We start from the raw sequence: 17,918 nt of genomic DNA on the forward strand, positions 1-17,918 counted from the left end.
CCCCCAAAGAGTAAAAGTCAGCCTCTCCTTACCAGCTTTATGGCCTGGTGCTGACCTCTCCTCCTTGGAAATGTATGTACGATTTGGCATTCTTTTCCAAAATAACCCTGTCTCATCTACATTAAATACCTGGTCAGCAGTGTAACCACCTTCCCTAATTATCTCAGCCAAACCACTAGGGAAACTTTCTGCTGCTACGTCATCAGCGCTAGCAGCTTCACCTTGCAACTTCACATTGTGCAAATTTGCACGAGCCTTGAAGCGGTTAAACCAACCCCTACTGGCGGAAAATTCTTCACTAGCACTGCCTTCCCATTTTTCTTCACCACTGCCGCATGCAGCTCCCCTAGCCTCTCTTGAATCACACTCAAGCTCACTGGAACACGCCGCTGGTTCTGGTCTTCCAGCCAGATCAACAATAACTCTCCATCTCCACTACGTTCTGGCTACGTTGCTTCACGTTAATCACCGTTGCCTTCATTGGTGCAGCGCCTTGCACATGTTTCAGAATACGCTGCTTGTCCTTCACTATGGTAACAACCGCCGTTCTGCTAAGGCCCAAGGCACGGCCTATCTCGGTGTTACTTTCACCCTTCTCCGAACGCTTAATTACGCCGTACTTGACTTCCATGGTGATGCTCTTCCTCGGCTTCTTGGATGCACTAGCATCAGATGATAAATTCTGCCGTTTTGGAGCCATAGTGAAGGCACAATTCACAAAAACTGCAGCTAAAGAAAAGCAACAATGAGGCAACGTACCTAACTCTGCGGAGGCAAACACGGAGTGAGGAAAGGGTTGTTTGGTATTGTTACGCGCGCCGCGTGATCGACCCAGGAAGGTCGTTGTCCGGTCAACTACTGTACAGTACCAATGCAGTTACATACAGAGCGCAGCTACGCCACGAAACTAGTTCCTTACAAAGCGGCGTAAAAAGCGCCGAAAAAAGTCATAACCTTGCAATGTATTTTAATAATTGTAACCAGAAACTGATTTTTGATGATTACTGTTAAACCAGAAACGGATTTTTTTATAAATATACGTAATTGAAAAGCGTCGAAACAGGCTGCGCCAGAACGGGCTGCGTCAGTAAACTAAAAACAAACGCCGTAAGTCGGCCTGGATTTTTTAATGAATATATCTGAAAAACCGCGTCGAAACTCGAACGCCGAAGTCGGAACCGCCGTGAAGCCGGGACCTGTATTCCCCTCTTGTGTACACACTGACACTTGTCTCTTCCACTAACCAAATATCCTTTGCTTAACTCCTTACTGTCATCTTCCATTTCCAACAACTCCGCCATTCTCTCTTCAACATTTTCCTCCTTCCCATACTTCCTTTCATAGCTCTTTTTCTCTACAACCCAGTTATAGTGTACCCCATTCAAACACTTCAGATGCAACTCACACTCACTCTCTTTCACTCCCTCATGCCAATACACTATAGGTTTCTCACCCCCACTATGTATGGACACGATCACCTTATACTTCTCACTGTCACCAAAACCTCCTGAAATGGGGCTACTTCAGGACACATCATAGCTCTTGGACTGTTCTGATACCACTCCACATTTGACACGTTCAAACATCCAGGCCTCTTACAAACTTCCTCAATCACCTTCACCTTCAGTTCATTCACACTTCCAGGCACCCGCACCTGCAAACCTTTATCTACCAATCCTGGGTCGAGGGAAATTTCTCACTTACTCTACAAACTTTTCCACCTTTTGTACACCAGACTCACTCATCTTCTGGCCCAAAAACTCCACCTCTTCCATGAACCACTCACACTTACTCACCCTGACTTTCACCCCACTTCCTCTGACTTCTTTAACACCATTCACACCAACATGTTGTGCTCTTCTAGTCTTACTCATCACCAAAATGTTGTCAAGAACACCAACACATTCTCACAGGGAAAACCACTCAGTACCACAATCATCGCTCTTTGAAACGCAGCTGGGGCATTAGCCAATCCAAAACTGAGATTGCAGAATTGTTACTGCTTTTTTTGTAGTTGTGAAAGCAGTTATCAGCCTAGAATCCCCCGCCACTGGCATCTGATAATACCCCGTTACCAGATCCATCTTGCCAAACACTTTCACCCCATGCATACTGTGAACGCAATCAGACATCACACACGTAGGGAATCTTTCTTTCACTGTCACTTCAGTTATTCTCCGATAATCAGTACACATTCGCAGTCTCCCACCAGGCTTTCTTATCAGCACAATTGGACTTTTCCAAGCACTCCTACTGCGTTTAGGCTTTTCTTCAATCTCTCGCTTTACCGGAGCCAGGAAATGTCGGGGGTCCGATAAATTGCTGTGTCGTCAGCCAGTCGAATACGGAACTCTGGCAACCTAGCTATCCCAAAGTCCTCATCACCTTGACTTTCTTTTCCACAACAGCTCATACACCTGCTCTTTCTCTTTCTTGCTAAACTTCTCATTCAATCTCACCTTTTCCCTAAGCTTTTCTTTACCCACTCTTCTGACTTTTCCCCTTCAACCATCACATCATATCCCTTAACGTGTTTATCATTACTCAGATCAACCGCACTTCTTAAGCTTCCCAATCTATCACCCAGATGTATGCCTCTCCACCTTTTCTCTTTCATATCCCCACACACCTGCACACACCTTTGGATCCTTTACATGCATAATTCCATCAAACACATGTGCGACCCTCCTTATCTCATAACATGCAGAGCTACCGTCCAACATGAATATTTCACATGAACTTTCTGCACTGACTCCAACATTGGTTCTCCACCCTACTTTCACACTCCACACATACACCCCAAATCTCTTGGCAATTGTTCGTCCTCCATTGCATACACCTCCACTCCAGAAACCATCTTCAAACTTACTTGTCCATCTTCCTCTGCATACAATTTCACAATTGTTTCACTCCCCATTCTTATCTCTATCATTTCTTGTTCCAGGTACACTTTTACCCTGTTTTTCATCAAAAATGCATACCCCAGCAACATATCATACCTCTCATTCACTCTATCCACAGTGTAAAAATCCTCCTCCAACCTTATTCCTGCAACCATAACTGATTCAACAAACCTTGCTCACACTTTTACTTCCAATCCTCCAATCCCTGTTAAATATCCAGCACATTCCTCCCTCTGTGCTACATTTTTCTGGAAACCACATTTCCGCTACAACCAGTATCATTCTACGCTTTCAGTAACACTCCACCACATTCTACTCTAACACACAAACTACGTTCTACCTGTTCCCCAAAACAGACATGCCCACTTATAAACCCTTCTCTCACATGCAACACATCTATCCTTTACATACTAGAGGGCTCACCGTGGTAAACTCCCATCACACTAAGTTTCCTTGGGGTTGAGATTTGCTGTGGCAGACTTCCTTCATGCGACCCTCCATTCCACATACTTCACAGTTGCTCTTAGGGTTCTTTTATGTCCTGGCAAAATGCTCACTCATTCCACAGTTTCCATAATAACTTCCACTTACTCCTACTCTCCTTCCACTCTGGCAGTCTCTCACTTGATGCCCCACCATTCCGCAGCTGAAACACTTCAACTCTTTCACTTGCGGACAGTTCACCAACACATGCCCGCTCTCTCAGCTGAAACACTCGCCATTGGCCCATTTGCAATCTGCTTTCACATGCCCAGTCCTTCTACACCTTTAACATTTCCTATCACTACTACTCATTCCCATCTGTCTTCCCCTTACATTCACATTTGCTCTACTCACACTTCCACTCCTGAACCTGTCTTGGCCTCTGCTCCAGCTCCTTTTCCCATTATTCCCCACATTCACTTGTACATTCCTTCTTTCTTTTCCCACCTGGCCTCTCCTACACGCCTCCAACAAGGCTTGCTTCACACCTATCTCCTCACTTACCAAAGCATCCTTATATGTCCTTCCCTGTACCACCCAATGTGTATCTCCTTTGGTTCATCATCATCTACTCTCAGGTCTTCTAGGATTTCTAAAACATCCTCCCAATTTAAGCTCTTCCCTGACCACTGCCTTTGATCTTCTTTCTTCCCTTTCAAAATTGCCCTAATCTTCTCTGGAATGGTGGCCAAGAGCTTCCGCATGAGGTGTTTATTTTCTTCAATTCCTTCCTCTCCATACTTCCTTCTGGCTAAAGCTTCTAACATATGGGCATACAAACCCACTACCTCTGCGGCTTTCATCTTCGCCTCCTCAGACCAGCATCCTTCTTGTATACAACACTGCCTTTCATTCTCTTCACCTGCCTAATCACTCTAGCCTTCACGGACTCATACCCTTGTTCACCCTCACACATACTTCTAGCACATCTTTAACCGCCTGTCCAAGAATTCTCCCAGCCACTTCATCCACACACTATCATTCTGCCCTTACTTCTGTCGACAATACTTCTCATACTCATCAAAAACTCTCATTTGTCTCTTCCTTTCCCAATGCAAAATTTCTCAATCCAGGGAACCTCCCTCAGGAACACCATTTTGGCCTCTTTCTCCTCTGTCTTACTCAAACCTTCATTACTACTACTACTACTACTACTACTACTCTTCCAGTCTCTCAACTTCTGAGTCGGAGCTACCCCTCCAAATCTGGGAACCCAACTCCTTTTTCCTCACACCTCTCCCCTTTTGTGTTCTCCTCTTCTTTCCCTCTCTTTTCTTACTTTTCTCTTCCTCATCATTTTCATTCACCTCACTCATACTGTCCTCGTCCATGGCAGGTACTCCCTTACTCTTACTTGACAACTCCTTCCCTTACTTAGGGATTTTTTCCTTTGCACCGTTTGCCTCAGCTTTCTCACTTCCTTTCACAACATCCAGCCCACTCATAGCCATTTCGGCCATTTTCTTTGCCATCTCACACACTTTCTCATCCATTGCCTCTATCCTTGTAACCAATTTACTTTCTGTTATCTGGGCTTCCTCTAGCTTATCCTGTATGCTGATCATCAGGCACATCAGCCTATCCCACTTCTGCTTCCAACCTTGCTCCCCATTACCCTTCACCTGACCCAGCACCTTCCAAACCTGCTCCCTCTGCCATCTCCAATTACTGTATGTACCCCAATCTTACTTTACTATCAAAGGCCCCATCAGATTATTATGTAGGGGCTTTTTCTTTGACACAGTTGCTGCAGGATGATGAGAACAGATTTATAGATTAAAGAAAACTCTTAAGAATCTTAACCTAATTTATTAATCTTAATACTACAACAAGCATCAAAAGAATATTGACCTAACTCATCAATCTTAATCATTCATCAGTCTTGATCTAAAATGACCAATAAAAAAGAACCTTGACCTAATTCATAAATCTTAATCTATAGTTTCCCTCAGCCCTCTTCCCCCAACTATCAAGAGAACTTTAACCTAATTTATCAATTTTATGCTATAGTGTTCCCCCAACTGTGGTCTCTGAGACTTCTCCTTCAGACTGGGGGTTAGCTTGCTCAACATCAGCCAGTATTATTTCATTGATATCCTTCCTACTGGAGAGATCAACACCTAGTTTTTTTTTTCCAACTGCTGTCGAACTTTCTTTGCTGCAAGTGTGTTGAGATCATCACCTTTTAGGATTTAGTGTCATGTATGGAGGAATGGGAGAAGCGCGACTTGACCAAGTTTTTTTGTTTCTGCAATCTGGCAGCTTTGCAGTCTCTCCTTATTTTTTCACTCCTATGTCTTATCTCTTCATCTATTTGCAACCACTCTTCTAATTGTCTCTTTCTTCGGGATAATTATTTCACTATCGTTTCATCGTCCCTTTCATAATATTCTAATCCCTTGTCCTCTGAAGGGAAATCTCTGTTCTTACGTTTGTGCTTCTTTGATTTCTTATTCTCTGGATCAGGTGAAAGGGGAGCCCCTCAATCTACCCTAACACACTCAAGTAAACTGCAAGTAAACAAAGAAAAACAAAGATGAAAACTTGAACTCCTCCAGCATTTACAAACAAAAATTATACTTATACAAAAAAAATATATATATATTTCATCATACAAACCCAAACTTCTAAATGCCACCACAGTGATCCACGCTGTGGAGCTATCAGCTAGGTACTAATGGGAATTTTGGAATGTGCTGGCAGACGAGCTTAACCATCAGAAACAGGTATAGGTATGGGTGGTCCCTAAACACCCATGTGACAGAAAACTTGTTTGAGGTCACAAGGTTCTGGGCTTAAATCTGCTTGCCATTCGGCACATCAGGAAATGTTTGGGTTTTCTCCCCCCATAACTGGACCTGTAATGGAGAACATTTCCATTGTACCTGTAGAATAAGTTTGAGATATATGCCATTCTGCCTATTAGATGGTAATCAATGCAATGTTGAAATCCTGTTATCTCAGGCTAACTCTGTGGTTCCTAAGTAATCACATGTGGAATGGTACCAGGATCTCCTAGATCTGTTATCTGAGATCCTAAGAGATTTTCCCCTGTGGCACAACTTTTGGTATCATCTGCATGTAGGGAGTTATCACCAGACTGTGGGAGCATTGGCAATGCACATCTGGACACTTAGAGGCTATCCTATGTCTTCTCCAAGTGAGAGATGTTTCTTGCTGTACTACGAAGATGTTGGAATACTTTGTTTCTTCAGTGTTGGTATACCTAAGGAATGAGTTGTCCTCTGCAATTGGTGTTGTAGACACAGTATCTTTCTGGTCAGAGCTGCTCATCAGCAGGATCTGGTTTCCCATGTCTACCATCACCCTGAGAAAATTCTTTTATCTTGGCTGCTGAAGCCATAGATCAGCCTTAGGTCATGTTTTGAGACTAAAGAGTAGACCTCTCCTCCTCGAGGGAGATTTCCATACTCCTGAGAAGCTTTTGGACAGTTATCCCTATGGGGAATGTGGACCCCTGGGAAGGGAAATGACTCCCTGTCCTTAGGAGGTTGACCTGTAGTCCAATGAGAACTTATGAGAGTAGTCAGACAGAAATCTGACTCTGAAGACTGTATTTTTGTTAACCCTGACATTGGCTTAAGAACAGGCAAGCTTTCTGGGCTCTCATAGTGGGCATAGACTCTTCAGTGGAGAGCAAATGTTTAGTTTGGGGGTGAGCTCATGAGGGTAGGGGTACTGATCCCACCCTTAGCACTCTGTAGGAACCTGTTGGCTCATGATGTATTGCATGCGGTGGTGTGGTTACACCTGAATATTGGCATGTCTTCTTACCACGGGACATTGTCCACTAGCCCTTGGACACACTTTCCGTGGGCTGTTGGTGGCTGCTCAATAGGTTGGATAGCTAGCCCAGCTCTCTTTTGGGACAGATAGTATCTTGTCTAGGTATTTGGTTGGCAAGAGAGATGTTGGGAGTTACTTGTTTCCCCTTCCTCTCTCTCTTCCAGTCTCTCTAATAAGATAAATTTTGGGTGCCACTCTGTGAACAAGCTGGATGGACAAGAGTGCAGGTTAGCTATTTGACTGGACACCAGTCTTTTCATGTTATAATGGATACAATTCCACTCTTGGCAAGGGGGGAGGATGATAGATAGATAGATAGTTAAACAAACCCGTTTATAGTGGACCAGGAAGATTATATTTCCAGGTTGGGCAAACCTACCTGTTGGTTCAGAGAGTACACAGATTTCCTCCCACCAGTGCGAAGGTCTCCTATGTAAAGAATAAAGCTTTTTGCTTCTGTAGGAACAAATGTAAGTAAAATTTAAAAATTCATTTTTATTTTCCCTATTATATAAACCTAAAGTTCTTTACATTTCCTGCTTACCTCACCCACCCCTCTCATCTGGCACTTTGTTGGAAGGAAAAGTGGAGTGTAGACCAACAGGTGGTTGGGGTTTCCCCCTACCTGTCAATTCCTTTTTTTTTTTATAAATGTAAAAGTAAAATAAAATTTCTCTCCTTTGATATATAATTCTTTATTATTTGTGTTAGGTATGATATGACAGTGTGCAGTGAAACAAATGCAAAATATACAAGCTTGTTGTAGGTTATTGGTTACACCTGTTTATGTATTATTTTTTGAAAATCACCAAAAATAGGTAAATTGAGATATCTATTTTTTATGTACCCAGTGAGAAAGTACTATAACTCATGTTTCATATGATATATAATTCATTACATTTGTGTTATATTTGACACAACATACTCCCCCAACAAAGTAAACAAACTTTCTCATGTGAGCAGCCAGGGAGAACTTGCGCAAAAGGGGACATTTCACAGGTTACTTGCATTTGAAAATTTACCAAAAATAGGTACTGAGATACTGTATCTCATTTTTCACTATATGCCAAGAAATTTAAATGATTTGCATTTCAAATAATATATAATTTAGTACTATATGTGTGTAGGTATGACATAATCAACCCCCCCCCAAAAGTAAGCAAATTTAGTTGTGCAAGCAGCAAGTGAGAATGTATGCATATGGTAAAATGTCATAAGTTACCTGCATTTAAAAATTAGCACAAAAAATGCACATACTTGGTAATGTTTTGAAAATACATATAAGAATATATAATATACCTACTGCATATAAAAAGTTTTCTGGTTTACTCACCAACAATCTTGGACTTCATATCTTGCTAATACCACCTCTGTTTTGAAGACTTTGCAGGCTTACCACTCCCTCTCCCTTCCCCTCTCCTTCTCACTCTATGTTCAATGTTCACACTTTGGAAGTGGAACAAGAGGGATCTCCACCTCGCTGCTATCAGTATTTTCACTTTTAGCCAAAAAATTATCACTGTTGTCTTCATTATCTATATCACTTTCACTCTATAGACATCAATACTCTATCTTTCTAGGCATTAAATTATGCTTTTGAGACCAGTAAGCTCTGATAAATAGCACTTGTTTTAAGGGATGAATTCCTCACATGCTGGTTTCTCCAACTGCGCACTCAATTTTGCCAGGCCTTGGCCCTTATAAGAAAGCACTCTAACACACTTATGCATTTTCAAAACACTACATATATAACACCTTTGCTACAAAATTTTAAAAAATCAGTAAAATTGAGCGAGAAATAACAGATACAGTGGACCCCCGCCTATTCGCGGTTCTGGATTTGTGGCTCCACCTATTAGCATATATACAGTACACATTATTCGCGGAAAATTCGCCTATTCGCAGTATTTTTAGAGGGGTGTCAAGTATTCAAGGATTTTAGCTATTTGTGGGAGGTTGTGGTATGCATCCCTGCAAATACCAGGCGTCGACTGTATAGGTATTGAAATATGCGGCATTGAAAAGTGTTCCTTAGAGGTCTGGTCACACAGTCACACTGTCTTCTAGAACTGGAAATTGTGGCATGTGCGTAGGTCACCAGTTCATCATGTAACCCTCATCCAAAGCACACCTCAAGAAATTCTCCTTACATTTAGATATGCATATCTCCCAAAGGAATTTCCCTAAATGAACTTTTAAGATGAAAATGAATACTTAAGTGGACTTGGAGGCACCGACAACTATGGCTACATTCCCTTTTATAGAGTCCCTACTTGTTAAAACTATAGTTCACCAAGGTTGTGACAAGACTGACTTCATGTTTGTCTTTGGCCAACACCAAACATTCAACTAACCACCGGACAAACAGCTGATGCCGGTAGTTAAGCACTAGTATAAGTACACTTACAATTCAATACACGAAACAGCCAAAACAACACTTTTCATTACTAAATACAAACACAACAAAACGTAATATCCTTGTTCTACATAATACACATTTCCACTTCACGTAAATTTAAAAAGAATATATAAAACCATACCACAACTTGCGGAAAAGTACAATCTCTCTTGTCAAAGTTTCGACATATTCCCTCACAAGAAAAACTTATGCCAACATTATTTACAATAGTCCTGTTCTTATCAATGTCCTTTCTGGCTTCTGCAGCTATTTGAGCAGTCCTTCTGCTCGGGTGGGTGCTTGACTGAACATCATCTGTCACAGGATTAATTTCCCTTATCTCCTGCCACAGCTCTAAGGGGTATAACTTAATTACAGGTCTCATGAGCTGGTTATGGGCTGTTCTTAGAGTAGCCACTCTTGGGACCTTGTCTCTCCCCATGTGTAACTCGATCCCTTGGACCAACTTCCACTTGCTCCTTGGCCCCTCATCATGAATGAGGACTATTCCCCTAACCTGGGTCAAGAGCCATGCACCATTCCTACTCGATGGGTCTCTCTTAATGCTGTTAAATACTCCCTCTCCCATCTTTTCCATACGTCGACGCACAACCTGGATACATACAGGAATCTTTTCTTGGTGAACTCTGTCGATCCATAGGTAGAGTCACCAGAGATCTCTTCCCAATTTACTACTTCTCTTGGGAAGGACTTGAGCTTTCTTCCAAGGATCAAATGGTTAGGGGTTAAAATTGGCTCATGCCAATCTGATTCTGATTCAAGCTAGGACTATTAAATGCACCATTTGGAATAAAAGTAAGTTTATATTGTTTTATGTCTTAGATTAATATACACAATGCAATGCAGTGATTTAATTGCAATTTGGAATAGCATACGAGTGAAGCAACCTGGGTGTTGTAGTATAAGACTTAGCTACGATTAGGTTAGTACGTTTCAAATTGTTTAGGCTATACAGTAACACTTACGATTTGAAATGCTCTACTTATTCTGAATGAGTTGGAATAGAGGAGTTGCCAGAGGGTGGGCATGTGCAACAACCTGTTCACTGTGCATGTGCAAGGTCCTGGGATTTGGTAGATTCTGATGACAGGACAGGTTCTTCCTTTCACTATTTTGGGGCGGGGGGTTGCCTAAGGGGGAACCAGCACCACCAACTTGCTCAGCCCATGTGCAATCTAAGAAGTATTGCTTTGATGTCATACTTTTTGTGAGTGCAGTCCACCATGTGGGCTTGAGGTGTGTGAGAGAGAGGCTGTGCACATTCTCATTCTTCTCTTATGTCTTCTTACTCAAATGCACCAAGTAAAGGAGTATAGGGGCAGCAGGGTCAAAGTCTGAACTCTGTTCAGGTGGTGAAACAACTGGCTCTTTCTGCCTTCTCCAGTGAGAGTCTTCTCTGGTTCAAGATGAGATCAGGAATGAGATAAGGAGTGGAAGACTGGTATGATTCCTACTTTTCCTGAAGTGGGGCCAGCTTGTGCCCCAAGAGATCTCTCGTGTCCTTAGGGTTCCTCTCCTCTGGAACTCCTGCAGGCGAGCTGGAACAGTGCTTTAGAAAAATGATTTTGCTTATCCGTGAGTGTAATACTCAAAGGTAGGCAACCTCGGCTTGGCACCTGCCCACAGTCTTTTATATGGGAACACCTGGAGATGCGACAGTTGGTTAGGTTGGCTTGGTCAAGTAAGCTCATGGTGATAATGAATGAGGTGAATGCCTTGATTTGCAGGTAGGGGGGTTCTCTTATCTCCAGTGATTCAAGCAAACTGCTCCTCTTGCTGCTTTCATGCTAGAGGAGGTACTACACACTGAGGATGTGAAAGTTACTCCTCTGCGATTGGACTCGTTTAATGTGCTGATTTACAAATAACCTCTCCCTGGACAGACTCCATGTGGAGGGTTTCTTGTTCAATGCAATGAAAGTGAACACCCTGGAGTCTGTGTTTTTGATGTCTCTTCAGGCTGTCTTGTGGTTTGACCTATAGATAAATAAATACACTGACAGATTTTGCCATTACAGGTATCTTGCCTTCAGATGAGAGGGGAACCTTCTGGAGGTTGTTGGTGTCTACACCTACAGATTTCACCATTACAAGTATCTTGCCTTCAGATGAGAGGGGAACCTTCTTGAGGTTGTTGGTGTCTAGGAGTAGGGCCTTTACCTTTCTGGCTCACCAGATAACCAATCAGTGGGCAAACCTTGTTCTTTGCAGGAGAGGTAGGATTATCTTTCTGTGTTCAGGGAAGGTTTCTCATGAGAGTAGCCTCTCTCAGAGGTACAGTTTGTTGTTGGGCTCATCTATACTTTTTCTGTCGATTAGAGTAGTGGTAGTGGTTGAGCTTAGGAGGGAGAACTCCTGAGACTCCATTTTCAGTTGCGCAGTGTCATTCAAATCTTTGTCGATTGCAAAAGCGTTGTAGCCAAACCCTTGGGCTTGGTGAGACCTTCAACATCTGGTATCACAAAGATGACTTCTTTCCAGAAACGCAGTCCAGAAGCCCAGTCTTCCTTTTCTAAGAAAAGCAGAGACTCTTCCAAGCCATTTTCTTCCTCTTCCTCAGTCTGTCCAGGAATGGAGGGGGTTTGCTGAAAGCAATGATCTCCTTCCTCAGCTGCCAGGGTAGGGGGTTTCCTGTCATGCAGCAGCAATGGGGAGTAGAGCCTTGTGTTAAATCAGTCCTTTGGAACAGGTACAGGTTTTTGTCCTCCCTTCTCAAATATACCAATACTGTTCTCATTCTGTCCTCCAGATTTGCCAAAATATCTGGCCTTGGTGGCATGGGTGGAAGTGATGGTGGAGAAAGGCGCTGTGAAAGGCATAGATTGCGTCTCCTGGTTTGTACAGGCTACCTCTTTTTGGAGAGATGGCAATTGGCGATTGGAGACCGGTAAATGACCTTTCCACTTTGAATGCTTATATCTTGCAGACTTGTTTCAAGATGGAAATTCCACAGTTGTTGTTATATTCCATCACAGAGGGCAACGTCATGCTTGCAATAGACTTGCAGTGTATGTACCTTCAATTACTCATTTATCAAGACTCTCTGGAAGTCATGGAGACCTGGTATAGTGGTTAGATGACAGAAATGCTTCCTCTGAAGGGATTTCCATTGAGCTCCTCCCCTTCAGAAATGCTTCTGTTTACAGACTCATTGAAGAAGGGATGGGGCACTCACCAGAGAGGAGAGTTTGTCTCTGGTGTTTGGAAGTGCAAGCATTGGGGTTAGCACTGCAGGTGTTCCAATAATGTGTCAAGGGACACTCGGTGGTGTTGATGAATGATGAAGAACCATGGTAACCTGCATCAACAAATAAAGGGGATGGTGTCTCGAACCTTACATCAGTTGGCATTGCAGATACACAAATACACAAGTGGGTGGCTCTCCAATTCATCAAATTGTCTGTCTGATTCATTCCATGCAGGTAGAACATCCTGGCAGATCAGCTCAGTTGCCAGGGTCAGATGGGAACAATGTGGTCCCTACTCCACCAAGTAGTGGAGTGAATGTTCAAGATATGGAGTTTACCTATGATTGATCTGTTTGCAGCCAGGTTGAACAGAAAGCTGTCAGCCTTCTCATCCCTAGTCCCAGACCCACAAGCAGTTATGGAGGATGCACTCAACAGCCACGGGATAATCTGGATTTATGCACATTTCTGCCCTTCAGTCTCCTCTGCAGGGTGATCAATAGAGCATTTATCACCAGGGGTCTTCGGATGATTCTGGTGGCTCCTTGTTGGCTGCACACCAAGTGATACACTCATTTGCTGACAGTCTTGGTTTAAGTACCAAGAGGATTTCCCGTATGGCCCACACCACACTCCTGTGTCAATTGCAAATTTGCAGTTACCATCTGACAGTTTATGTTCACCTTCTTCCATGGAGGTTATCTAGAGTATCCTGCTAGAGAGAGACTTCTGGCAGAGAGGTAAACATGTACCAAGGAAAGTTGGCTATCTTCTGCAATTGGTGTCATAAAGGGGTCTTTCTTTGGTCAGAGTATCTGTTCAGTGAATCAAAGTTTTCCTTATTTACCTTTGCAAAGTGGACAAGTATTTATAAATATGAATTGGTTGAATGAACATTTGTCATATTTCCAGTGTCAATTGTCTTAATTATTGATGCCTGTTAATGGAACCAATCAGTCAATCATCAGTCATTATACCAGCAGACTGAGGCACAAATATGTCATGAAAAAAGGAATAATTCTTTTATGTATTTTACACGCCCGCAGTTGATGCATCATTCATGTAATTTATTGGTATTTCTTTATTAGCAGGAGGCAGAAATGGTTGTCTTGGAGCATCCCCTGAGCGACGTAACGCTTGCAGGTGATGCTGTTCATCCTCTGCCACTAACATTCCACCAGCTGTTGCAGACTGTAGCAGACCTTATGATGCTTCTACCTCCTGGCTCTCCTCTTCAAATGATGGCTGTTAGGTAAAACAGATAAAAACAGGTGTTATTACAGCATTGTTCAAAATGTATTACCAGTAGCACGTTTTTCTGGTGAGCAGTTCTAATTTTGATATTCAACATTATGTCTAATCCTTAAGGTGAATGGTAGGTTATATATCAAGTGAAGTTAAGATTGAGTTATGGAGAGATGAGCTGCCCTGGTTTTCATTTCAACATCTTATATTTTGTTTTCAGGTGCTGGGGTCTTAGATTTACACCAGCAGACCATGACTTCTTGCATCAGAGTCATGTGTTTTCCAACATATCAAAGATTCTTTCCCGTTCTGAAGAAGTCTTAGGAGCTGGTGAGGAAGGAGTGAGTTCCATGTATGAGAGCCATGGTCCCGTAAGTTTTGTTCTTCTTTTCTAGGAGTTTGTTGTAGGCTTGTTTTTAAGAAGTTAAAAATGTGCTCTGCTGAAAAAATTAATCTACATATTTTTTTAAGGTTTACCTTCTAATTACAGTACAGTACTTTGCATAATAGTCAAGAAATTTGAGGAAAATTGACCTAACTAATTTGCAGGAAGTTCAAACTTGGTACAGTTATCAGTTATACATTGACCCATACTGATTAAAATGTTAAAAGTCCTTATATATTGAAGCTGTGCTCTAGCCGCCATATTGGAAAATGGCGGCCAATTTTCATATTTTCATCTTTATCTTCTAAACCATTAGAGTTACAGAAAAATACAGTAAGTTTTTTGTAGGATGAAAAATAAAACAGTTACGTTGGAAACTTAATTTTTCCCATATGCTTGATCGCAAACCAGTAAGCATTACCAGGTTATACAGGAAAGATTAATAACTGTTGACAGACTAATATACATAAATGTTAAATTATCAACTTCATGAAATATTTGCAGTCACTATTTCAGTGTTTATAGAAAATTCTGATAGTATATCAAAATAGTAATAGACAATATTCCATTTAAATGAAATCAAACTTATCAATTCGATTTGGTTTTTGCAATACCAAGTTTTAAAAATTTTCTGATTTACCAAGAAATATTTATCTGCCAGATCACATCACAATATACCTGTATATTGAATATTAAGTAATGAATATCTTTAAGAGGATAGAGAATATTTTGATAATACTGAAAAAATAATAATGATAATGTTCATCTGCAAAAGTAAAATCAATACATTCTGATTCTGTTCTTTTTATTCAATACTTAAATGACATAATTTTCTAATTTTCCAGGAATAAAGTACAATATATTACTCATATCACATCACAGTTGGCAACAAATATTTCTAATAATAAATTATCCTATGAATATCAAAAGTGCTATACACATTTCCAAGCATATCATTTTACAGTTTTCCAGCTCAGTACTCTGATTCTCCTAAAATTATTTCAACTGAGTTTTCACAATTAGCTACTTGACACTCTCCATGCATCGCTGAGCAGTGCATACTGAACAGTGCACATTTGCACCTATTGTTGCATGTAACCTTACAATTGGACGAAATCAAGTTCAAGAGTTTCAAAGGAGCTGCTTCTTTGGTAGTGGGGACAGGTTTCAGTGATTTTTCTATCATTGACCAACCTCATTTTGTTGGATCCAGGCAGTTTCCAAGCCATTTCTGTACTTGCAAATACTGTACACTCTCTAGGAGTGTTGTTCTACAGCTGCACTGGTTGGGGGTAAAGAGGCCAGTTGATAAGATGTACTTAATTTCTTCTTTGCAATAATTCTAACACACACATGAAATATCTGAGCTCATGTAATGACTTTGGTTTAGACCCATACCATTTAAGAATAAACTTTTTACTGGCATCTTTTATAGCATCCCTGCTGGCATTCTTCTGAGTGAATATTTTTATTTGTTCTTGCAAAACCTGATTATTTTACAGAAGCCGAAGTGCTCAAATTGTACCTTTTTTGTACTGTACAGTGCAGATTTTGTGTCAGACCCAGTCATGGCATAAACAAAAAGCAGAATGACACAGATTTCACCCATACAGTATGTGTTTTCTCTGTCTGAATGTTGTTGTTGTACAATTTGTGAGTGCTACTGTACCTGATTTTCCTGGTTTAAGATACCAGATGTCAAGATCTTTAGTAATTAAAGCAGTTAAAAGGACAAGCAAATCAGTATCCTACCCAACAACAACAGTTGGATATATTTTTTAGCGTGATCAAGAACAACTTTGGTAATAACAGTATCTACATCACTTTTGTTTTCATTTTAAGCATAACAGCATCAATTAGAGCACGTTTATTTCTTCGGTTTGCTAGAAAATCTGGTTGTGGAATAGTAGCTGGTGTAATTTCATTAACTGTTATGCTTCTTGAAGTTCTCTTTGCTGCTCGGCACTCTTGCTTAACTGTTTTAGTAGTGTCTCTCTCTGGATACCCATCAAAAACTACACTGCAGCATTTTCCGTAATGGCTCTCAACATAGCTTACATACAAATCCAGTATCTGACCAAATGTCGCTGGTTTTGGCCAAGGAACAGAGTGAAGCAGATTTCCACATCTAGAACATAGTATGGGTTTGGGGTAACAATAAAGTCTCTTTCTGAGAGCAAAAGGCATTAAAAAATGAAGACTTTGTTCCTTTCCTTAACTGTGAGGAATCAAATAATGATGGAGGTATACTTGCTAGCTCATACTTAAAGTACGCATTTGTCTCTGTTTCACTAACATCAAGGCATAACATTCTGTGAAAGAGTTTTTGTTGGAAGCTCAATGTCATCTTTATTGTGCATCTTTATTGTGCCTGATGTTAGTTTAGACAAAGGAACAACTTTCCTCTTTCGCTGCAGGTGAACACTGGAAAAGTTACTTCCTGAAAGTGAAATGGTTTATTTTCCTATTTCTAGTGCTCTATCACATGTTATTGTAAGGTTTGCTTCCAGCCCATTTGAGATGTTAGCGAATTGTCCTGATAACTGACAAAATGGACTATGTTCTTTCAGCCAGTTGATAAACTTGCTAAGATCATCATTATCTCTTGATAGTCAAGATTTTCTAGATTCTGTGTCACCAGAACTCTTTTACATTGACCTCAGTAAACTCTGATAAAGCCTCAGAAATTTCAAAACCAATTGAAGCTGATGACACCCGCCTATGTAGATTGAATCTGTTATTCCCCGACCATGAGTAAGTCCACCAATTGCTTTAAAGTTATGCATCAAAATCTGCTCAATAAACATATCAGTTGAAACTCCTGACTAGAATCTGTCACTATGCCTAATTGCAAAGTAACCATCTCTTGTAAATCTTTGAAAATCAAGAGCTGACATTTTTTTATTATGTAAATCCTCCATCAAATGTAAATAAAGATGAGCACATTTAGCATAGTGTCAGTGTCCGGCACTGTGAAAATAGGACATCGTCTTTTTTACTACTGCAGTATGCATTTTCCAATTACCAGTTCGTTCTGCTCTAATAAAATGCAAGATAAGAAAAACTTGTTGAAAATATTGAAGCCATAATTTTGGGGTCCTACCATACGTTTCAAGATCCTGTTTGAACTTTTCAAACAAGTCAGTGTAATTATTCAGATTAATGCACTCAACATCATTGCATGTAGCTTCATTGCTTAAGTAGGCTTTGCAAAGTTCTCTTAGAGTATCTTGCCCTACTTCAGATAATGAAGTTAACTCAAGATGAGTAAGAGAGAATAATGCAGCAGCTGTTAAAATATTGGCCCACATTGCTCTTGCATATGCATGTCCTTTCATCATGTGCCCTACAGTGGTTTTTTCATAAACATTTTGCCACAATTCCTCAATACCACTTCCACTCATTATGTTTCCTGCAGCTCCCATAAAGGACATCAGTAAATGAAACCCACCTAATCGAACAGCTACTGATAACACAAGACTATCACT

The 17,918-nt window shown here is 41.0% G+C and overlaps 1 protein-coding gene across 1 annotated transcript in view; it reads left to right on the top strand.

Moving 5' to 3' along the window:
- Positions 1-17,918, top strand: part of hiw (highwire) — a 1,788,684-nt gene that overhangs the window by 1,507,445 nt on the left and 263,321 nt on the right. The window contains 2 exon segments of the mRNA XM_067112237.1: positions 13,892-14,052; positions 14,266-14,416. Of these exon segments, the coding sequence (XP_066968338.1) occupies positions 13,892-14,052; positions 14,266-14,416 (312 nt within the window).

This window comes from Macrobrachium rosenbergii, chromosome 2 (assembly GCF_040412425.1).
Source record: "Macrobrachium rosenbergii isolate ZJJX-2024 chromosome 2, ASM4041242v1, whole genome shotgun sequence".
NCBI lineage: Eukaryota > Metazoa > Arthropoda > Malacostraca > Decapoda > Palaemonidae > Macrobrachium > Macrobrachium rosenbergii.